General features: G+C 43.6%; 1 protein-coding gene and 1 non-coding gene across 3 annotated transcripts in view; both read right to left on the bottom strand.

The window, feature by feature from the left end:
* tax1bp1b (Tax1 (human T-cell leukemia virus type I) binding protein 1b) overlaps nt 1-24,627 on the bottom strand; it is a 711,119-nt gene that overhangs the window by 124,384 nt on the left and 562,108 nt on the right. Inside the window, exons 1-2 of one of the 2 annotated variants that reach the window (XM_078539018.1) lie at nt 22,535-22,649; nt 8,144-8,335 (exon numbers count right to left, since the gene is read on the bottom strand). In XM_078539018.1, the coding sequence (XP_078395144.1) occupies nt 8,144-8,320 (177 nt within the window). In that variant the 5' untranslated portion in view covers nt 8,321-8,335; nt 22,535-22,649. Of the gene's footprint in view, nt 1-8,143; nt 8,337-22,534; nt 22,650-24,627 lie in introns of those variants that run through there. The other variant, XM_078539019.1, reaches the window with a different exon arrangement.
* LOC144679231 (U1 spliceosomal RNA) lies at nt 10,756-10,919 on the bottom strand. The gene has a single exon (XR_013576269.1). It is a non-coding gene; the product is annotated as a U1 spliceosomal RNA (small nuclear RNA).

The following is a 24,627-nucleotide window of genomic DNA, read 5'->3' as shown; positions in this document are numbered from 1 at the left end:
TTATAGTCCAAATATTTGGCAGATGCAGTGATTTTCACAAGTGAAATCCATTTAGCAAAACATCAAATTTCACTTAAAAATGTTTATTTATTACTATGATGGTGAAGCTAATCTCAACTCAAATCCATATCCATTTAATCCAGGTAAAAATGATTTCCCGAATGCTTCCATAAATCAACCAACTTGTCATTGTGAATAGGATCTGCATGATCACAACTAAAGGCTCAAAAATTCCATTTCACAGCCATTTTTCTCTACAGGATCTTAACTAACAGTATATTTCTAGAACTTCAGCTTTTTAAAATTTGCTTAACAATTTACTTATGTTCAAATATGGTATGCCCTCTCTTGAAAAGCATGTTGATGTTCCCCAAGCTCACAATAGATCTAAAATGCCTCTCAACTTAAAGCATAGTTAATGCAACATTGAATTCTTGTTTGAGGTAGCAATTTCAGCCCAGAAGTGTATTAGATTAGATTACGAGTAGGAACTTGCTTCCTTGCATACCCCTACTGCAACCTCAAAAGGCTCCCTTAATCTCTTGAGACAGCAGTCCAAACAATAAAAATGTAAAACACTGTATTCCAGCTGGTCAACATTTTATCTCTCCCTGCACCATTCTTCAATGCAACAAGTTGTAAATGCTGCTCTGTTGCCCACAACTGCCCACAAAACAAGAAAACAAGCGCCAAAACTTCAAGTATCCTCTTGCTCCATCCACAATTGCATTTACATCTCCAATTGTGTACAAGTAACTCATCAGATCTGAAAAGATCAGTTAAGGAAGTGGGCTATGTTATCTAATTCTTCCAGACTGCTAGCCCTACTGACCCTCAATTATCATTTAACTTGTACCTAAATATATGAACAGGATCTTAAGAAAGCCAGTTCCTTCAATCCAGCAGTCTTTCAGTGTAACACCAGAGAGTTAATCTAGATACGTATTCAAGTCGAGTGGGGGCAACAACCCATAACCTTCTAATCCATTGGTAAGAGTGCTGCCAACCAATATATTAATGATGTATAATAAAATGCTCACATTAAAGATAAACAATTAGTTTCATATTATGCATAGTATGTTTCACAGTATGCATCTCTACATTGCACTTTTATAAAGTATATAAACACTGCAACAAAAGTAGCAAACTTTAATGCAGTATTAATTATTTTTAGTCTTGTCTTCGGACCTTGGCAATTGTCTTTTTTTCTATATTTTTATAGAAAAAATTGAGTCCAAATTTAGTCCAATTTTTTTGTTCACAATTTTTTGCCTTAATCAAAATTTATACTTAATTTCTCACAATGGTCAAATGAATGATAAATAAATTAAATCATAAATAATAACTGGCCAATGATTAACATCCAAGGCTAGCAATCTTTCACCAAATTCTTAATCCGGGTTCAAATCCCACCACGGCAGATACGTATTGAATTTGAATTCAATAAAAATCTGGAATTAAAAGTCTAATGATGACCATGAAGCCATTGTCGATTGTTGTAAAAATCCATCTGGGTCACTAAAGTCCTTTAGGGAAGTAAACCTGTCGTCCTTACCGGGTCTGACCTACATGTGACTCCAGACCCACAGCAATGTGGTTGACTCTTAAATGCCCTCTGAAATGGCCTAGCAAGCCACTTAGTTGTAACAAACCACTACAAAATGACAAAAAAGGAATGAAACCGGACAGGCCACCCGGCATCGACCGAGGCACTGGAAACAACAACAGCAATCGCAGCCCTGTCGACCCTGCAAAGTCCTCTTTACTAACATCTGGGGGCTAGTACCAAAATTGGGAGAGCTGTCTCACAGACTGGTCAAGTAACAGCCTGACATATTCATCCTCACGGAATTGTACCATGCAGATAATGTCCCAGACTCCACAATCACCATCCCTGGTTATGTCCTATCCCACCAGCAAGGCAGACCCAACACAGTTGTACACAATCGGGAGGGAGTTGCCCTGGGAATCCTCAACTTCGACTCCGGACCCCATGACGTTAGGTCAAACATGGGCAAGGAAACCTCCTGCTAATTACTGTGTACTGCCCTCCCTCAGCTGATGAATCAGTGCTCCTCCATGTTGAACACCACTTGGAGGAAGCACTGAGGGTGGCAAGGGCATAGAATGTACTCTGGGTGGGGGACTTCAATGTTCATCACCAAGAGTGGCTCAGTAGCACCACTACTGACCAAACTGGCTGAGTCCTAAATGGCATAGCTGCTAGACTGGGCCTGCAGCAGGTGGTGAGGGAACCAACAAGAGGGAAAAACATACTTGACCTCATCCTCACCAACCTGCCTGCCGCAGATGCATCTTTCCATAACAGTATCGGTAGGAGTGACCACTGCACAGTCATTGTGGAGACGAAGTCCCCCTTTCACAGTGAGGATACCCTCCATCTTGTTGTGTGGCACTACCACCGTGCTAAATGGGGTAGATTTCGAACAGATCTAGCAACTCCACGAGGTGCTGTGAGCCATCAGCAGCAGCAGAATTGTACTCGAACACAATCTGTAACCTCATGGCCCGGCATATCCCCCACTTTACCGTTACCATCAAGCCAGTGGATCAACCCTGGTTCAATGAAGAGTGCAGGAGGTCATACCAGGAGCAACACCAGGCATACCTAAAAATGAGGTGTCAACCTGGTGAAGCTATAACACAGGACTACGTGCATGCTAAACAGCATAAGCAGCAAGTGATAGACAGAGCTAAGCGATCCCACACCCAACGGATCAGATCTAAACTTTGCAGCCCTGCTACATCCAGTCGTGAGTGGTGATGGACAATTAAACAACTCACTGGAGGAGGAGGCTCCACAAATATCCCCACCCTCAATGAGGAAGGAGCCCAGCACATTAGTGCAAAAGATAAGGCTGAAGCATTTGCTACAATCTTCAGCCAGAAGTACTGAGTAAATGATCCATCTCTGCCTCCTCTGGAAGTCCCCAGAGTCACAGATACCAGTCTTCAGCCAATTAGATTCACTCCACGTGATATCAAGAAACGGTGAAGGCACTGGGTACTGCAAAGGCTATGGGCGCAAAGGCTATGGGCCCTGACCAAATTCCAGCAACAGTACTGAAGACTTGTGCTCCAGAACTTGCTGCGCCCCTAGCTAAGCTGTTCCAGTACAGCTACAACACAGGCATCTACCCAGCTATGTGGAAAATTGCCCAGTTATGTCCTGTACACAAAAAGCAGAACAAATCCAACCCGGCCAATTACCGCCCCAGTCTACTCTTGCTCATCAGTAAAGTAATGGAAGGGGTCATCAACAGTGCTATCAAGTGGCACTTGCTTGGCAATAACCTGCTTACTGACGCCCAGTTTGGGTTCTGCCAGGGCCACTCAGCTCCTGACCTCATTACAGTCTTGGTTTAAACACGGACAAAAGGGCTGAACTTCCGAAGTGAGGTGAGAGTGAATGCCCTTGACATCAAGGCAGCATTTGACTGAGTATGGCATCAAGGAGCTCTAACAAAACTGGAGTCAATGCGAATTGGGGGAAAAACTCTCCACTGGTTAGAGTCATACCTAGCACAAAGGAAGGTGGTAAGATGGTTGTGGTTGTTGGAAGTCAGTCATCTCAGTTCCAGAACATCACTGCAGGAGTTCCTCAGGGTAGTGTCCTCGGCCCAACCATCTTCAGCTGCTTCAACAATGACCTTCCTACCACCATAATGTCAGAAGTGGGGATGTTCACTGATGATTGCACAATGTTCAGCATCATTTGCAACTCCTCAAATACTGAAGCAGTCCATGTCCAAACGCAGCAAGACCTGGACTGACAAGTGGCAAGTAACACTCACGCCACACAAGTGCCGGGCAATGACCATCTCCAAAAAGAGAGAATCAAACCATTGCCCCTTGATGTTAAGTGGCATTACCATCACTGAATCCCCCACTATCAACATCCTGGGGGTTACCATTGACCAGAAACTGAACTGGGCTAGCCATATAAATACTGTGGCTACAACAGCAGGTCAGAGGCTGGGAATCCTGCGATGAATAACTCACCTCCTGACTCCCCAAAGCCTGTCCACAAGGCACAAGTCAGGAGTGTGATGGAATACTCCCCACTTGCCTAGATGAATGCAACTCCCACAACACTCAAGAAGCTTGACACTGTCCAGGACAAAGCAGCCCGCTGGATTGGCACCACATCCACAAACATTCACTCCCTCCACCACCAACGCATAGTAGCAGCAGTGTGTACCATCAACAAGATGCACTGCAGGAATTCACCAAGGCTCCTTCAACAACATCTTCCAAACCCATGGCCACTACCATCTAGAAGGATAAGGCCAGCAGGTAGATGGGAACACCACCACCTGGAAGTTCCCCTCCAAGTCACTCGCCATTCCTTCACTGTTGCTGGGTCTAAATCCTGAACTCCCTTCCTAACAGTACTGTGGGTCTACCTACACCACGTGGGCTGCGGCCATTCAAGAAGGCAACTCACCACCACCTTCTCAAGGGCAACATGGGATGGGCAATAAATGCTGGCCCAGCCAGCGAAGCCCACATCCCATGAATGAATTTAAAAAATGCATCTTTTCCAACCGGGTTATGTTGTCTTAATGACCTCACCGGCCAATTAGTGAATACATGGTCATTTAATTTGTCATTTTTGAGCAATGTCATTGCTGAAGTTAATCATATGACCAACCTGATTGACAGGATCTTGAGTCAAATCCAGGAAACCCAGGTGTGGGTGGGGATTCAGTAGGTTTCATATAGTAATGGCTTATTGGTCACTGATAACCATATGGTGACCACTCCTTGGTTTTTAGTGCTCCAATTATCATTTGTGGGAATGTGGTATACTGTATACAGATATCAGCTCCACCAACACCCTAATGTATAAATGCACAATGTACCGTGTTGGGTCTTAGCTTGAGTTTAATGGCCCATTTCCATGCTGAAATTCCTATGAAAAAGTTGTCGGCTCACATGATACTCAGCTATCTCTGTCATTTAAACAGCAAGGCCATTAAAATTACCTTGATTGTCCAGGGTAGAGAAGGGGAAGACGATGACAGAATTCCTCTATCTGATTGCTATCGAATAACTCATCCTAGAAGCGGGCCTAGACCTGGGAGATGGTGACGGGGCTTAGCTTTTCTGGCCCCGTCCCAATCACCACCAGTTGAACTGCCCCCCAACAATCACTGGCAAGTGTCATAAATCAAACCAGGAACAGTGACTTGTATGTGGTACTGGCCAGCAATGGTGGAAATATACTCTAGCATGAGCGAGAACCTTCAGAAAAATAGGAAAAGGGGTGAAAAAACTCCAAGATTTTCTTTTCTTGACTTAGTCAGAGAAAGGGGCAAGGGTATTCAGTTGCTTAAGGCCAGATCTCATTCCAAGAGGGGAAAATAAAGGAATAATTAGGCAGAGCAGAGAAAGTGAAGCTGATTAGGTCAGGGCCTTGCCAAGCAGCTGCGATCAGACAGCAAGCAGAGTTGAAGACCAGGAACTAGCTGTGGAATTTTAGATTTTTTTTTTGCTACAATGCAGGTTCTGACTAGGAATAAAAATCATTGAGTAAAATTTCTGTGGAGCAGCTACTGCTAAAAGAATAAGAATCTGACATCTACTGTATTACCTTCTGACCGCTTGATCAGTTATTTTTCCCCTCTATTAATTTATCTTGCAAAGAGTAACTGGAGGAGGAACTGAGAAAATGCAGATATTTGACATAAGCTATCAGCACTGGCTTCAACAAAGACCAACTGGTCCATGTCAGCTTCCAGTCCAATCAGATCGCAAAAGAACAAAAATGAAATGGAAGGCATGAACTAACCTGTATAATAAAATGTTAGGTCCGGTACATGTTTAAAGCATCACGAATCTCTAGTCATAAACAGAACTGGCTCAAACAATCAAACAATATGATTGAATTAACCATACTGATAACATGTTGGATCTGGATATAGAGGGATTAATTGGCCTTTTTTCCCTAAAAAGGGATGAAGTACATCCTTGCTATGTGGTATGAGATGACCTATTCCAATGCAGTTTGCATGAATCCATATTTTACCATCAAACAAATCACCTTCATTCTTCCCCAGTTAAGGTGAATTCAAGGGGAACCGGACTCCTTTATTGATGTGTACATCCAATGTGTTGGGTATTAATTGCTTCTCCATTGAAGGTCACTGTTTGAGTATGTAATCTCTTAGTTTGCCTACCTGTCATGCATTTCACCATTATTCTGCACACACTGTTTGACCAAATACCAACATGTTTTATATGCAGTCATGTACATTGATTAGCTTTATTAGGTCTCATTTTACCAAATGTGTGCATAATGAGCCTAGCAGTTCCTTCTGCATATTTGACTTTCTACATTTTTTTGTTCCAAAATTTATAATCCTCGTGGTTACACATCTCTGTATTGTTAAAAAAATCTGAAAATAAAAAGTTATAAAGGACTAAATAACAAAGAATGAGGAAGCCATTTTCAACTGTTACAGGATTCTAGTTAAAAAACATTACTCAAAGCTGCTGTTTTATGTTTACCAATGAAAAATCATATTCACTGATTTCTCAATGCAGTTTGTTTACTTGGGATAAGTTGTTCTCAAATACCAAAAGAATAAACAATGAATGTCTTTTAGGACTCCTAAAATATCTCCTACAGTTTAGAGAGTTATTATTTCCAATTTTTAAGAAATAGCCAAAAACTGCATTAGCGTTTCACACATCTTTTTAAAATATTTAATATATGAAAATGAGTGGCTGAAATATTCTGAAGGATCTGTAGGTGGTAACGTAAGGGCCACTTTATGTGACCGACTGTGCTGGGATTATCCCATTCAATACCCAATAGGCTGCTGCCCTCTCCCTCCCTACAATCAAAACAGGGAATAGTTTTTGATAATGCTAAATCCCATCATCCACTCTGCGTTTAAATTCTCTCTCTCTTTTCTCATATGAATTTCTATCTAATTGGACAAAATATTTATACCCTTACAGTCCAACAAGCCAATAGATGGAGCTATGTGGACAGCGGCCCATACATCCCTACGACATTAAACTCCACAAAAATTGTTAAGGCCATATCAAAAAAAATATATAAAAATCAGATGCACTAGTCGCCTACTTACTTTCCCCAAAATGGAAAGCACAAACCAGCAACAGATCCAAGTTTAAGTTTCTTTGGCATGATTCATATGCAGTTGTGTGTAAACCTTCTAGTTTCAAGGATTCTTTTAATGAAAATAAACCATCAGACCCACCCAGAATTACCCATTTCGGATACTATGGCTGGACTGGAAATTCCTGCCCGAAGTCAATGGACCTTTCGCTGGTCCGTCAAATTTTCTATCTACCTCTCGCAATGAGTCCTGCAGCGGGCAGGACTGGAAAGTCCCGGCCCAGACCTCTGCAGACCATCAACCCCACATCACCAAGTGGAATCTTGAGCCAGGTTAATATAAAAAACACCTGCCGATACAACCTGCCCACTGAGCAACAATTGGGACGATCTCTTCTGCTGAACAGCAACCCCACCAACATTCAAGTAAAATTCTGTCACCTCTTGCTGAAAGGATTCTTCACCACTGTGAAGTTCAGCAGAACCTCCCACTTACCCCATGACAAGAGCATTTTCATTCTTCCTCCTCCACTAGATTCCTCTTGCCAGAATTTCATAATCATACTCCCCACTCTTTGACCTAAATAAATTTCTGAACTAAATTCCATACATCTGTTGACAGAAAGGGAGAAGTGGTGGAAAGACAAGGGGGTAGAAAAGAGAGGGGAGGAATGGAGGAGCGTGGGAGAGGCAAGAGGAAAGGGGAGGGAATTCCATCTTGCCTTTTGGAGCTACCCACTCAACCCCAGCATCCATCTTCTACATCCCCTCCCCTACCCTCCACACCATTCTTTTCCTCTCCCCCTCAGTTCAATTATCACCCATAAACCAACCTGACCTCAAAATTTATGCTTTATTTTGATTGAGTGCAACATCACAGGAGATCAACTAGTTACATTTAACAAATATATAGTTGAATCAATTAAGCATGAGTTCTCGCAACTCCTTAAAGAAAGAGTAGGTCAGTAATGCCACTGTAATATGATAAATGCAACATCACAAGAAGTACAACAGGCAGTGTTAGAAACTTACCTTAAAGATGCCAACCCAGTCCTTTTGATGTGGCTTAATATATGGAGTCAGTGTGTAATGGCACTCAAGAGGAGCATGAGGGAGGTAACTTTTTGCCACATTTTGAAAGATTACATGAGCAAAATTAGATGTTTGCATCGTGCTGCTTGACGGCAGTGGAGCATTAACTACATCCATTCTTCAGCACAATTTCTGTAAAATTAAAAAGATTGTCAAGTTGCTTAACCTCCCTCAGTAACTCATTTAAATAATATGTAATACTTTTGACAGTTACATAGCATTTCAAACACATCAAAATATCCCAAAGCACTTCACAAGTGGAGAGAGGAATTGAGACAATGAGCAGAAACTGAACTGAGAAAATGTGTAGGTAGCCAAATGAGAGGTCAAAGTGATAGGTCTGAGCAGACTTTTGAAAGTAAACAGACAAAGCAGAAGGAGTGTGTATTATTGGGAGACAGAGAGCATTGAAAGCATTTTTAAATCCTGCAATAAATTTTATTTAACAGATTAAAAGGGTGACTTAAACAAATGCCAATAATTGCAACAATACTTCACAACTGACAGTACACATGTTGACTCTTCATTAAATGGTGGCTCAACAGGTTTAGGCAGCGACTAGGAAGGTCTCAGGTTCAACTCCTAGTCCGCTGAGTTAGCTGTCAGCCAGGGCAGCAATAATGAGCACCACACTTGGCATCAGAATCTGGGTTAAGGCAGAGAAGAAGTCCTGATCCCAATCCAACGACATTTGCAGTAAATGCTGATCTTAAGTTATAACAAGAGCAGGCTTGGTTATGTTGATCTCGGCAGTTTGTTAACTCTGTTAAGGCCCACTTACTGACAATGATTACTTGAGTGAGATACCAAAATGTCCAGCACCCATAGAGTTTACCACACTAAGGAGTCAATGTCTGTAGTGGGGGGCAAGGAAGAAAATTGGTAGCAAAAAAGCAAGAGGGAGAAAAAGCAACACTTTAGACATCACAAAAAACCAAATTTCAGTTTGCTAGTAATCCATAACAAAAGCTTTGAGCCAAGAATGAATAACTTTTCGAAGGCTGCTGAACTTTTGTTGAGTGGCATAGTGTGATTCCAATTTTTTACGTTTTGCGCTGTTCTGTGTTTTTGTTTGACAGATCACCAGCACGAAGAAATGGAGCAACTCAAAATAACAACTTCACAGCATGGTAATTACTAGGCCAATTATTCAAAACAGATGCAAAGAATTTGATGCTGAAATGTAAATTACCAATCACAAAATTTTAGACCTTTTTTTGGTAATCGTCAAGAGAACAAAATGTCTAAGTATTATAGAATACAAGGTCAGTTCACTAACTTATCTTCCATATACTATAGAATGCATAGCAAACAGTCATAGTCAGAGTTTTACAGCATGGAAAGAGGCCCTTCGGCCCATCGTGTCTGCGCCAGTCATCAAGCCCCCATCGTTTCTAATCCCATTTTCCAGCACCTGGCCTGTAGCCTTGTATGCTATGGCGTTTCAAGTGTTCATCTAAATACTTCTTAAATGTTCTGAGGCTTCCCACTTCTACCACCCTTACTACAGGCAGTGAGTTCCAGATGGCCCCCCTACCGGGTGAAAAAAAGTTTCCTTAAGTCAACTCTAAGCCTCCTGTTCCTAACCTTAAATCTATGCCTCATGGTTATTGACCCCTCCACTAAGGGGAAAAGTTTCTTCCTATCTACCCTATCTATGCCCCTCATAATTTTGTACAACTCAATCAGGTCCCCCCTCAGCCTTCTCTGCTCTAAGGAAAACAAGCCCAGCCTATCCAGTCTCTCTTCATAGCTGAAACGCTCCAGCCCAGGCAACATCCTGGTGCATCTCCTCTGTACCCTCTCCAGTGCAATCACATCCTTCCTATAGTGTGGTGACCAGAACTACACACAGTACTCCAGATGTGGCCTAACTAGCGCTTTATACAGCTCCATCATAACCTCCCTGCTCATGGATTCAATGCCTCGACTAATAAAGGGAAGTATCCCGTATGCCTTCTTTTAAAAAAAATTCGTTCATGGGATGTGGGCGTCGTTGGCTAGGCCAATCCCTAATTGCCCTTGAACCGAGTGGCTTGCTAGGCATTCAAGAGTCAACCACATTGTTGTGGGTCTGGAGTCACATGCAGGTAAGGACGGCAGATTTCCTTCCATAAAGGGCATCAGTGAACCAGATAGGTTTTTCTGACAATCAGCAATGGTGCTATGCTCTTCATTAGACTTCTAATTTCAGAATTTTTTTTTACTGAACTCAAATTCCACCATCTGCCGTGGTGGGATTCGAAGGTCCCCAGAGACACACTGCCCTGGGTCTCTGGATTACCAGTCCAGTGACAATACCACTACACCACCACTTCCCCCTTAAGCACCTTATCTACCTGTCCTGCTGCCTTCAAGAACCTATGGGCATGCATATGATGGCTCCAATCTAATATGAATGATAACACACCATATCAAACTTCCAAATCACCCTCCATTATGGCTTTACCTTAAAATGCAAAAGTCTTTTTATATTTCTTTTGGAAAACGTTGCTGAAAGGAAATGAGACTACAAAACGAAAGATACGAAGTCTGTTGTTTGATTAGTAAATCAGGGGAGAGCGCGAACACAGTCCCCCACCACCACAAATTTTGCAGTTGAGTATCCTGCATTTGGGGACATCGCAGGCGTCAGCACACCCGAAGTGCAATGGGCTAGCCTCGTCCTGGGAGAACCACCTTCATGATCATGGTCTCTCCCCTGCCAGGTAAAGATGCACTTAGTATATACAAAGATTCACAAAGGAAGCAACATTTTGTTAAATTTTCAAACATCTGGAGACTTGTCAAATGTCTTGGTAAAGTTATACAGCGGGTAGCTTAGCCATACATACCATAAGAGTCCAAGGTTCAGTTTCCAGTATGTACTGAGTTAGCTGATGTCTCAGCTTTGGCAGGGTGCTACAACTGGCCTCAATTGATTTTGTATTTGGTGAGGGCAGTATCAGCCATGATCAATGCTGGGATCACGGTTCATTATTTATAAACGATGTAGACTTTAGAATCAAAAACATAATTTCTAAAATTTGCAGATGATACCAAATTGGGGGAATGGGTATGGGGACAATCAATACTGAGGAGGACTGCAACAAATTACAAGATATTAAACTTGCAGAACTGGCATATAATTGGCAAATGAATTTCTTCATAGATAAATTTTAGCAGGAAAATAAGCAGGCAGCGTATTATTTAGAAAATAAGAATCTAAAAGGGGTAGAAGAGCAAAGAAATCTGGGAGTACAAATGAACAAATAAAAATAGCAACACAGGTTAACAAGGCCATTGTAAAAGCAAACCAAGCACTAAGGTTTACTTTTCAATTCTATCCCGCTAGAAATAAAGCTATGCTAAACCTGTATAGAAACTTGGTTAGACCACGCCTGGAGTATAGCGTATAATTCTGGTCACATTATAAAAAAGATATAGAGGCACTGGAGAGGCTGCAAAAAAGATTTACAAAGATATCAGAAATGCAGGGGTGACCCATCAGGAGAGGATGAACAGGTCTCTTCTTTTTCTCTTGAAAAGAGGAGGTTGGGAGTGGGGGGGGTGATGACCTAATATTGGTCTTTAAAACTGTGAAAGGCTTTGATAGAATAAACAGAGAGAATGCTTTCACTTGTGGGGAAAAGCTTAAGATAGTTGCCAAGGAATCAAATAGGGAATTCAGAAGATACTTCTTTACCCAGAGGCTCATGAGAATGTGGAACTCATTACCACAGGGAGCGGTTGAAGTGAATAGTTTAGATGCATTTAAGGGGAGGCTAGATAAGCATGAAGTAGAAGGGAGAAGAGGATTATGCTGATAAGAGTTAGATGAGAAAAGAAAGGAGGAGGCTCGAGTGCAGCATACATGCCTGCATGGACTGGCTGAGTCAGATGGTCTGTTTCTGTGCTGTATAAGCTATGTAATGTAATTATGTTAAATTCATCCAAGATACTTGCACATTTATTTTTGACTAATAATATTACCTACCACTAAAATACTTCACACAATAGGGAGCAACATACTGTTAGAAATACAATTCAGGTTAATCTTGCAATTACCTAACAGTTTCTCTGGTAATCATAATCAAAATTGGACAAGATATATCAATAGTCGCCCTTCAGGACTTTTCATTTTATTTTCACAAAGAATTTGGTGATTAAATTTGAATGTGAATTTACACCAATTTAATAATAAATCACTGAGACAGAGAGGGGATTTGATATATTAATGAGACAACAATTCTATTTTTGTCAACATTAAGTAATTTGGTGATAAAAACAAAAAGCTAAAAGCTACTACGGATGCTGGAAATCCAAAACAAAAACAGAATTACCTGGAAAAACTCAGCAGGTCTGGCAGCATCGGCGGAGAAGAAAGTAATTTGGTACCTTTTCTCATGTGGACTAACAGATCATCTATTAAGATGGGAATAATTTTATAAATTTAAGCCCAGCTGGTCTCTGCTGAGAATATACTTTTTGGAGAGAATTCCCTGAATGCAGAAGCAATTAAAAGGAGAGCCCTATCAGTCATAGGAAAAGGAGAAAAGTGGAGGAAAGTGGGGGGGGGAAAGAAAACAATCTAAAACAAGCCAAAATGCAAATCATCAGATTTTGTGATCTAGAAAGAAAGGCAATAAATTAGTCAGGGTAGGGCATGTGGCTTATTATTTTTTGTGAAAAGAAGTGTTTGATTGAAGAAAGTGGTATTTACTTAGGCTGTTATTCTATGTATTACTTATTTATTAAAAAAAGCATTTAACAATTCATATCAGCCTCCATCACACTAAGATAGTTCTTAGTCCATCGACAAAAATAGAACAAATGCAAAAGACACAATATCTAGTTCAAGTCAGAAGAGGGTCCTATCATTACACCGAGGATTACACTAACATAATTCGATATTGGACAGTATACAATAGTGCAATACACATGCGATGTGTATGAGAATGGCCAGCATTGCTATAGCCAACATAATTTCTAAAACAGACCCAATACTTGAAACACTCACATGCTCACACACTGATTTCCTGAGGTATTGTTTTAACTCGAGCCAAGAATATATCAAAGCATATGACAAATTGCATTTTATTACAGTATACTAGAACATCCACTCAAGCTGTTTCATAAAACCAGGGACTTTATACCCCATGGAGATGACAACATAAGGGTTATAGGCAGACAGAGATTGATACAGAAGCATATACATTATAAGGGAAATGTGGTTACAACATATTTACATGGGCAGAAATTTATAATTAAAAAAGCCAGAAGGTATTTACACTGAAGATTAATATCTTATAACTGTATAATCTACATTAAAAATCGTACGCTTGTGCAAACTTCCTGTCAACTTTTCCCATTATAAATTCCTGTGTCCACATTTAAAATGCAAACTATGAATATACTCGTCATTAATTGAACAAATCAAACTACCAGGTGTCCAAAATTATTTTTTTTCCATCCATCATTTTTTCCTCAATCAGGATAACTATTCATCAATATTCAATGTAGGTATTCTCTAATAATGGTTTAATATGATTAACGAGTATGATCATTCTAGTTTATTGGCTGCAGCAGCTTTCTCCTATTCTCATTTTCATCGAGGTGTTCATGTAACAAACAGTGCAGGTTGTATGCACAGAATTGTTCTTCCCAAGAAACAGTTTGGATGACACTAATTTAAGATCTGAATAGGCTGATTCTGGCATTACAAAAAGACAAGTTAAAAAGACCATTACAAAGATTTTTTTGCCTTACCACAGAGCAATAAGATTATGTGGCTCACGGAGAGAAATGCCAGTGCAGACTCTGTGAATTCAATTACCTGTTTCTGCGCTGCAACATTCTACAATTCCTAATAATTTTAAATTAAAAATCATCTTCAGAAAGAACAAATCTCCATTAAAGTTACAAATATGCTGCATCTTCCTCTAACCATTCATAGTTCTTGTGTTTTTCCATCTAGAATTAGTTCCTCTGACGTGGCAAATCAACATAAACATGAACTGCTTTGCTATGCAGGTCACAATCCATTATTGGAGGAAAACAAGAGAAAGGTGAGCATTTGCACACTGGTAGATAGAAAGTATGAAGCTGATATTAAACTCATGATGCTTCAATGTGAAACATACTTATTAAATAGAACTTAGAAGTTTTCATTAACATTTCATACTTTCCATAAAAATAAGTGTTATGTACGTGGTAAAGTCATAACTTGATAGATTCATAGTTCAGCAGAGAACCAGCTTCCCTTCATGGCCCCTCATGTTAGTCAATACTGCTAATGGTTCTCTCTTTACAGGTGCTGTCTCTCCCTTCTTTGAACACCACTTGCCTCAAAAAGAAACACCCTTTAACTCCACCATCCTTGTAAATTGCCGCCCTACTTCCAACCTGTCTTTCTTCCCCAAAGTCCTTGAAGGTGTTGTCACCTCCCAAATCCGTGCCCATCTTTCCGAAACTCCATGCTCGAATCCCTCCAATCAGGTTTCCACCCTGCCAAAGTACCGAAATGGCTATCAAAGTCACAAATGACTTCCTAGGTGATTGTGACAAAGGTAAACTATCCCTCCTCGACCCTCTCAACCCACCTGCAGCCTTTGGCACCAAAGCTTCTCCACTATTGTCCCGCTGACCACCATCTCTCCCAACATGCCACCGCGTCCCCACGCCCCTCTCCCCACCACACCTCCCACCTTCCGAGATTATCAGACTGCTTATCCAACAACCAGAACAGGATGAGTAGAAATTTCTTCCAATTAAATGTTGGGAAGACCAAAGCCATTGTTTTCTGCCCTCGCTCCAAACTCCTTTGCCTAACTATCAACTCCATCCCTCTCTCTGGCAACTGTCTGAGACCAAATCAGATTGCTCGCAACCTCTATCATATCTGACCCCAGATGAGGTTCCAACCACATATTCACACCATCACCAAGACTGCCTTTTTCCACCTCTTTAGAATTGCCTGACTTTACTCCTGCCTCAGCTCAAATGCTGCTGAAACCCACATTCATTCCTTTGTCATCTCTGGGCTTGGCCATTCTAATGCGCTCCTAGCTGGTCTCCCACAATTTACCCTCTGTAAATTTGAGATCATGCAAAACTCTGCTGCTGACATCCTAACATGGACCAAGTTCCGTTCATCAATCACCCACGTGCTTGCTGACCTACACTGGCTCCTTGTCAAAAGCAACAGCTCGATTTTAAAATTCTCATCCTTGTTTTCAAATTCCTACATGGTCTCACCGCCCCCACCCCCCCATCTCATCCCACAACCTTATCTGCACTCAGCTAATTCTGACCCCTGCAACATCCCAGCTTTTAATCTCACCACCATTGGTAGCCATGCCTTCAGTTGCCTAAGCCCCAAACTCCAGAATTCCCTCCCTACACTTCTTCACCTCTCGTTCATCCTTTAAGACACTCCTTAAAACCTACCTGTCTGACCAATCTCTTGATCATCTGACCCAGTGGGCTAGAGTTAATGCTCCACCGCCAGCAGGTCTGAAGGCAGGGGCTCATTAAATCCAGCAAGCAGTCTGCCTGCTGCCTACCTGCCCACTCCTGCCCCCGCCACAATTATATTGGGGTCAGGTGACCCGATTAATGCTCACTTAAGGGCCTTATCCCACCACCACTGGAATTTAACTGGCAGCAAGAGGCCCAAGCCAAGCACCCTGTCCAGCAGGTTTCCCTGTGGGGATGGTGACGAGCAGGAGTGTCCCTTCTTAATGGGCTCCAACGAAGGGCCCCCGCCATAACCTTCAGCCCCCACCCCCAGGGCCTGTCATTTGGCACCCAGTAAGGCCCACAAAAGCATACCCAAATCCTGATCTAGAAGTGCTGGAGAGCTGCTGGACTCCGACTGGCTGGTAGCTCTGAGGGAGGTGGTGGGTGGTGGGGGGGGAGGAGAATTTCCTGATCCAGAAGTGCGGACGTCCCACCTCCAGCCAATTTGCTGTTAGGTGGCTACAGGGCAACCGTGTTCCCCTTGGCGGGCTCCCCCGCCCTCAACCTTTTAGCCTAGGAGGGTGGGAGGTAGAGAATCCAGCACCTTGTATAATACAGCTTAGTATCTCCCTACATGGCTTGGTGTCACATATAGTTTTATAATGCTCCTGTGAAGAGCCTTAAAGGTGCTATACAAACAAGTTCCTGTTGAATACAAAAAAACTGATCAAGGAAATGAAAGACGGGCAAACAGGCTATATGAGAATAGATTAATGGCTAACATAAAACTTGAAAACATTGTGTGAACATATAAATAATAAATGGTAGTCAAAGGAAGGTGGAGACAATTAGGGACTAGAAAGATGACTTCTTGTAGAGGCAGAGGACAAGTCTGGGGTACAAATGAGTATGTTGCATCTGTCTTCACTAAAGATGATTCTGCCAATGTCATGGTAAAGGAGGTGGCAGTGAAAAGAACAAAGAAAAGTGCAGCACAGGAACAGGCCCTTCAGCCTTCCAAGCCTGCGCCGATCATATTGCCTGTCAAACTAAAACATTTTGCATTTCCGGAGTCCGTATCCCTCTATTCCCATCCTATTCATGTATTTAAATTGTGCATAAATTGGATTGGCTAACAGAAGGTAACAAGGGGGTACTTAAAAGATTGGCAGTGCTCAAAGTATAAAAGTCACCAGGACCAGATGGGAGGTATCCCAGGTTGCTGAAAGAAGAAAGGTGGAAATTGCAAAGGCTCCAGCCGCAATCTTCCGATCATGTTTACTATAGGTGGGATGAGAGGATTGCAAACTATACACTCCTGTTCCAAAAAAAAGGAGAGTGAGGGATAAACCCGGCAACTACAGGCCAGGCAGCTTAAAATTATTGTGGGCACACTTTGAGGGAGAATAATCTGGGATAAAATTAATTGGCACTTGGAAAAATATGGTTCAACAAATGAAAACCAGCACACTAATGACAATAACCAACAGTGTTTCACTAACTCGATTAATCTTCTTTGATGGGATAATGAAAAGGGCTGGTGTTTATTTGGACTTTCAAAAAGCATTTGATAAAGTACCACATAATAGATCTGTTGGCAAATTGAAGCCCATGGGATTTAAGGGGCAGTTGCTGCATAGATTATGAAACTGGCTAAGGGACAGAAAGCAGATAGTGGAGAATGTTTTACAGACTGGAGTGAAGTGTTCAACAATGTTCCTCTATCGGTCAGTGTTGAGGTCACTTTTTCAGATACATATTAGTTCCCTGGACTTGCATGCAAGGGGCATAATTTCAAAGTTTGCAGATAACACAAAACTCAAATATAGCCAATAGTGAGGAGGGTAGTAAAAACTTAAAGAACATAAACTGGCGCAATGAGCAGACACAGGAGGATGAATGCAGAAAAGCACAAAGTGATGCATTTTTGTAGGAAGAATGAGAAGCAACACAAACTAAATGGTACAAGTTTAAAGGGGGAGCAGGACAGAGAGGCCTGGAGGTGTATGTACATGTCTTGGAAGGTGGCACATATTAAGAGGGCTGTTAAAAAGGCATATGAGCTCCTTAGTTTTATAAATAGAAGCATCGAGTACAAAAGCAAGAAAGTCATATCAAACCTTTGTAATACACTGGTTAGATGCCAGTTGGAGTGTCGTGGTCAATTCTGGGCATCACACTTTAGGAAGGATGTCAAAACCATTAGGGAGGGTGCAATGGGGATTTATTGGAATGGAAGCTGGCATGAGGGGCTTCAGTTATGTGGAGAAATTGGGTTTATTTCCTTACAGCAAAGGCACTTAAGGGCAGATATGATGGAGGTGTTCAAAATCATAAATAGGTTTAGAGTAAATAAAAAGAAACTGTTTCCAGTGATGCACAAATTTATGGTAAATGCAAAGAGCTATCGGTGATACAAGGGAAAGAATTATGTAGCAAGTTCTTCTGATCTGAAATCATTCACATTCTTTTGGTGGGAAGACGAAAAACAGATTTTTTTTTAAGAAGGTGAGAGATAAGTAAATGTTAGCATGAAAAGTACTTGTACTCATGCATGCACTTGTCCACAAATTAAAAAGTTAACATGGAGGTACAGCAAGCAATTAGGAAGGCAAAGGTTTTGTTATTATTGCAAGGGTTAAAGTACAAGTGTAAACAGTCTTGCTGCAATTATATAGGACTTTGGAAAGACTACAACGATGTACAGTTTCAATTTCCTCATCAAATGAAGGACATACTTGCCTTAGCATGGGTGCAACAAATGTTCACTAGATTGATACCTGGGATAAGAGGGCTGCCCAGTGAGGAGAAATTGATTAGAATGGGCCTAAATTCTCTGGAGTTTAGAACAAGAGATGATCTCACTGAAACATGCAAAATTCTGAGGGGGCTTGACTGGCCAGATACTAAGAGGCTATATCCCCTACCTGAAAAGCTGACGGGAGCAAATTCACAAAGGAAATTGGATAAGTACCTTAAGTTACCTTGAAAAGTTAAAAATTGCAAATCTATGAAGAAAAAACAAGAAAGTGAGACGATTTGATTAGCCCATTTAAAGAACTGGCAAAACCAAAATGGTCCAAATGGCTCCATCTGTGTTGTATCATTCCATTAATGGCATGAAACACAGAATATTTAAATCACAATTTTGCAATAATCTAATTAAATGAAGCCATTTTGTTTAAACACTTATTATGGATTCATTTCAATTACAAAGAGGTGTATTTTTTTCTGGGTGTTACTATGTGCCTCCATGTGACAGTTTTAACACTGAATATACCCACCTACAGGCATAACAGACAGGCGTTGTGGATACTTAGGGGTTTTCACTTGCTACCATAATAATATGCAGTATTACTGGTACCTGTGACTGGCCACCAGATAAGTAACTGGAGCAGGATAGTGGGATCAATGAAGTGTCACAGTATCTTTACAGTGCAGATGGAGGCCATTCGGCCCATCGAGTCTGCACTGGCTCTCTGAAAGAGCATTCCGTCTAGTTCCACTCCCCTGCCTTGTCCCCGTAACCTCGCACATTATTTCTTTTCAGGTAGAAATCCAATTCCCTTTTGAATACCTCAATAGATCCTGCCTCCACCACCCTTTCAGGAAGTTTGTTCCAGACTCCAACCACCCACTGGGTGAAAGAAATTTTCCTCGCATCACATTTACTTCTTTTGCCAATTATTTTGAATCTGTGCCCTCTAGTTCTTGATGCTCTCTTGAGTGGGAACAGTTTCTCACCATTTATCCTATCCATACCCCTCAGGTTCTTGAATAACTCTATCAAGTCATCCTTGCTTCTTTAGGAGAAATGACAAAATACAGGTGCCCTTGAACTACTTATCATCCACAGACTACCAGCTTGCCTCACATAGGTGTGTTTGAAATAGGTTCCAATCTACACCACTTTCCTTTGTTAAATTAAAAGTCACAGCTAAAAGGAATTTCCAAAGAATACTTAGACAATGTTTACTTCTTTTAAACTCGTAGACTGACAAATGCTGATTCTTGATTCATGTTCATACGTCCTTCGTTGTTCCTTATTGGTATTTTTACTAATAGTGATTCTTGTTTTATGTTGTACTTTTCACAGCTATTAAGGGATCTATGACTATGGTGAGCATGTATTTCAGACTTAAACATAGAATGTACAACACAGGACATCATTTACTATGAATCTTACTATCTAATTAATTAAAATATTTGCCACCATACAATTTTTTAAAACTTTCAGTGAAGTAAAAATAAGCAAAATGAGAATATTTCTATCTATATTCAACAAGACAAGATGCAGACATTTACAAATATCAAAAAAAACATCATGGTCAATATACATTAGGTGAAAATCATAACAAGGTCACAAGAAAGAACTCTTCGACACTTCTTCCTACTTCCCCTGGACCATGACCCCACCACTGAACATCAAGCCACTGTTTCCAGGGCTGTCACTGACCTCATCTCCTTTGGAGATCTTCCCACCTCAGTCTCCCAACCACACACAACCTGCTTCTACCTCTTTCCCAAAATCCACAAACAGGACTGTCCTGGTAGATCCATAATGTCAGCCTGTTCCTGCTCCACAGAACTCATTTTTCTTATCTTGACTCCATTCTCTCTCTCCCCTTGTTCATGTCTCTTCCCACCTACATTCACAATTCCTCTGACGCCCTAATTCAACAATTTCCAGTTTCCTGGTCCGAACCACCTCCCCTTCACTATGGACGCCCAGTCACTCTACGCCTCCACCCCACACCAGAACAGTCTGAGGGCTCTCCGCTTCTTCCTTGAACAGAGGCCTGAACAATCTCCACCCACCACCATTCTCTTCCACCTGGCTGAACTTGTTCTCTCACTGAACAATTCCTCCTTTAACTTGTCTCACTTCTTCTAAATAAAAGGTGTGGCTATGGGTTCCCACATGGGCCCCATTTATGCCTGTCTTTTGTGGGATATGTGGAACGTTCCTTATTTCAGTCCTCCTCAGGCCCCCTCCCACAACTCTTTTCTTGGTACATCGATGACTGTTTTGCTGCTGCTTCATTCTCTCATCTGGACCTGGAAAAATTAATCAATTTTGCTTCCAATTTCCACCCTTCTCTCACCTTCACATGGTCCATCTCCGAAACTTCCTTTCCCTTCCTTGACCTCTCTCTCTGTCTGCATTTCAGGTGATAGACTGTCTACCAATATTCATTACAAGCCCACCGAGCCCCACAGCTACCTCGTCTACAGCTCCTCACATACTGCTTCCTGTAGGGACTCCATCCCATCCTCTCAGTTCCTCCGCCTCCATTGCATCTGTTCTAGTGATGCCACCTTCCAAAACGGCCCTTGTGACATGTCTTCCTTTTTTCTTAATGGAGGGGTTCCCCGCCCCACTGAGGTTGACAGGGCGCTCAACCATGTCTGACCCATCTCCTGCACCTCTGCCCTCATCCTCCCTCCCAGAACCATGATAGGGTCCCCTTGTCCTCACTTTTCACCCCAGCAGCCTCCACATTCAAAGGATCATCTTCCCCTATTTCCACCAACTCCAGCATGGTGTCACCACTGAACACATCTTCCCCTCATCCCCCCACCCCCATCAGCATTCCACAGGAACCGTTCCCTCCGTGAGACGATGGTCCACTCCTCCATCACCCCCAACTCCTCGTCCCCTTCCCACAGCACCTTTCCTTGCAATTGCAGAAGGTGCAATACATGCCCCTTTACCTCCTCCCTCCTCACCATCTAAGGCCCCAAACACTCCTTTCTGGTGAAGCAGCACTTCACTTGTACCTCCTTCAATTTGGTGTAATGTTTTCGTTGCTCCCAATGTGGTCTTCTCTACTTTGTGGAGGCTAAATGCAGACTGGGTGGCCGCTTTGCAGAACACCTTCGCTCAGTCCACAAGCAGACCCAGACCTTCCTGTCACTTGCTATTTCAACACACCATCTTGCTCTCATGCCCACATGTCTGTTGTTGGCCTGCTACAATGTTCCAGTGAAGACCAACATAAACTGGGGGACCAGCACTTCACCTTCCAATTAGGTACTTTACAGCCTTCCAGACTTAACACTGACTCCAGCAACTTCAGACCATGATCTCTCTCCTCCATCTTTACACCCTTTTAAAAAAAAATATCCTTTTCCCCACCCATCTCCAGACAGAGGGCCATCTATCACTTGTTTTTGTTTTGCTTTCACAGAGCACTGACCCTTGTTCTGCTATTAACACATTCTGCTATCTTGCCTTTATGCCAGTATCAGCACCTTCTATTGTCTTTAACACTACCCATAACACTTCCTTTACCCTATATCATGGCATTTTGTCAAATTTCCCCTTAACTCCCATCTATCCCTGACCTATTTTGCTCCCCCTTCCTATACAGTATAAAATCCATTATATTTCTACTCCTTAGCTCTGAAGAGCCATACAGACTCGAAACATTAAACCTGCTTCTCTCTCCACAGATGCTGCCAGACCTGTTGTGTTTTTCCAGCATTTTCTGTTTATAAGTATGTGGCCTGTCAATTGTCGATCACCTGAAACCGGGGCGGGTAGAGGTGGAAAATGAAAAAAATACAACCCAAAGCGCAGCGGTGAATCTGACAAGGGATCCGTGGCCTCATTAACAAGCCATTCACGATCTGACAGGCCGCGGACGATAATCCGCCGCAGCCTTTTGACCGAGGCCCCGGTGATCGGTGTTCCTCGATTCCGTTTTGAGAGCCGCAGATTATTCCCGATAAAACGGCTGATCCCCAGGGGATAGCGGAATGTTTCACCGCGGCCCCGGCACCATTAACACACACAGAACTCGGAACCAACCCGCCCCAATAAACCAAAGGCGGCCAAGGAGGCCGAAATAAACCCGATCGCCCCGTCACCACCAGATTATAACTCACCAAAACCCCGTCGTCACCGCCGACCTCTCTCTCCCTTTAAGTTCGTCACCAACCCAGCGCCGCCATCACTCCGTCTGTGACATCAACAACTTCCTGTAAAGCAACTTCCGGGGACAAAGGGCAACAGTGGGGTGAGGGGAGGGGGAAATGGAAATAAGCACGGGTACATGCGGAGGAGAGAGGAGGGAAATGAAGGAGGGGGAAAATGAGGGAGGAGGAGGGGGAAAATGAGGGAGGAGGAGGGGGAAAATGAGGGAGGAGGAGGGGGAAAATGAGGGAGGAGGAGGGGGAAAATGAGGAATGGAGGAACATGAGGAGGGAGGGGGAACATGAGGAGGGGGGGAACATGAGGAGGGAGGGGGAACATGAGGAGGGAGGGGGAACATGAGGAGGGAGGGGGAACATGAGGAGGGAGGGGGAACATGAGGAGGGAGGGGGAACATGAGGAGGGAGGGGGAACATGAGGAGGGAGGGGGAACATGAGGAGGGAGGGGGAACATGAGGAGGGAGGGGGAACATGAGGAGGGAGGGGGAACATGAGGAGGGAGGGGGAACATGAGGAGGGAGGGGGAACATGAGGAGGGAGGGGGAACATGAGGAGGGGAGGGGGAACATGAGGAGGGAGGGGGAACATGAGGAGGGGAGGGGGAACATGAGGAGGGAGGGGGAAATGAGGGAGGGGAAGGGGGAAATGAGGGAGGGGAAGGGGGAAATGAGGGAGGGGAAGGGGGAAATGAGGGAGGGGAAGGGGGAAATGAGGGAGGGGAAGGGGGAAATGAGGGAGGGGAAGGGGAAATGAGGGAGGGGAAGGGGGAAATGAGGGAGGGGAAGGGGGGGGGAAGGGGAAATGAGGGAGGGGGAAGGGGGAAATGAGGGAGGGGAAGGGGGAAATGAGGGAGGGAAGGGGGAAATGAGGGAGGGAAGGGGGGATGGATGAATGAGGTGGGAAGGGGGAAATGAGGGAGGGGGAGGGGGAAATGAGGGAGGGGGATGGGAAATGGAGGGGAGGGGGGAGGGAAATGAGGGAGGGGGAGGGGAAATGAGGGAGAGAGGGGGGAGAAATGAGGGAGGAGGGGTAAATGAGGGAGGTGGGGGGAAATGAGGGAGGTGGGGGGAAATGAGGGAGGTGGGGGGAAATGAGGGAGGTGGGGGAAATGAGGGAGGTGGGGGAAATGAGGGAGGTGGGTGGGGAAATGAGGGAGGTGGGTGGGGAAATGAGGGAGGTGGGTGGGGAAATGAGGGAGGTGGGCGGGAAATGAGGGAGGTGGGCGGGAAATGAGGGAGGTGGCGGGAAATGAGGGAGGTGGGGAGAATGAGGGAGAGGAGGAAATGAGGGAGGTGGGGGGAATGAGTGATTGGGAGTGGGAAGGGGGAAATGAGGGAGATGGGGGAATGAGGGAGGGGGAAAATGACGGACAAGGGGCAGAAATGAGGGATGGGGAAAATGAGGGAGGAGGGGGAAATGAGGGAGGGAGGAGGGGGAAATGAGGGAGGGTGGAAAGGAGGGGGTAATGAGGGAGGGGAAATGAGGGAAGAGGAGGGGGAAATGAGGGAGGTGGGTGAGGAAATAGGGAGGTGAGGGGGAAATGGAATGAGGGAGGTGGGGGGAAATGAGGGCGGGGGAAAAAGACGGACGAGGGGCGGAAATGAGGGATGGGGAAATGAGGGAGGAGGGGGCAAATGGGGAGGGGAAGGGGGAAAGGAGGGAAGGAGGGGGTAATGAGGGAGGGGGAATGGGGGAAAATGAGGGAGGAGGGGGAGAAAATTAGGGTTGAGGGAGGAGATGGGGAAATGAGGGAGGAGGGGGCAAATTAGGGAACGGGGAAAATAAGAGAGGAGGGGGAAATGAGGGAGGAGGAGGGGGAAATTTAGGGAACAGGGGGAAAATGAGGGAGTAGGTGGGGGAAATGAGGAAAAAAGAGGGGGGAAATGAGGGAGGAGGAGGGGGAAATGAGGGAGGAGGGAGGGGGAAATGAGGGAGGAGGGCGGGAGAAATGAGGGAGGAGGAGGGGGGAAATGAGGGAGGAGGGGGAGAAATGAGGAGAAGAGAGGGAAATAAGGGAGGGGGAAATGAGGAACGAGGGGAAATGGGG

The sequence above is a fragment of the Cetorhinus maximus genome, chromosome 3 (genome assembly GCF_964194155.1).
Source record: "Cetorhinus maximus chromosome 3, sCetMax3.hap1.1, whole genome shotgun sequence".
NCBI lineage: Eukaryota > Metazoa > Chordata > Chondrichthyes > Lamniformes > Cetorhinidae > Cetorhinus > Cetorhinus maximus.
This window is presented reverse-complemented; position numbering and strand designations above follow the sequence as displayed.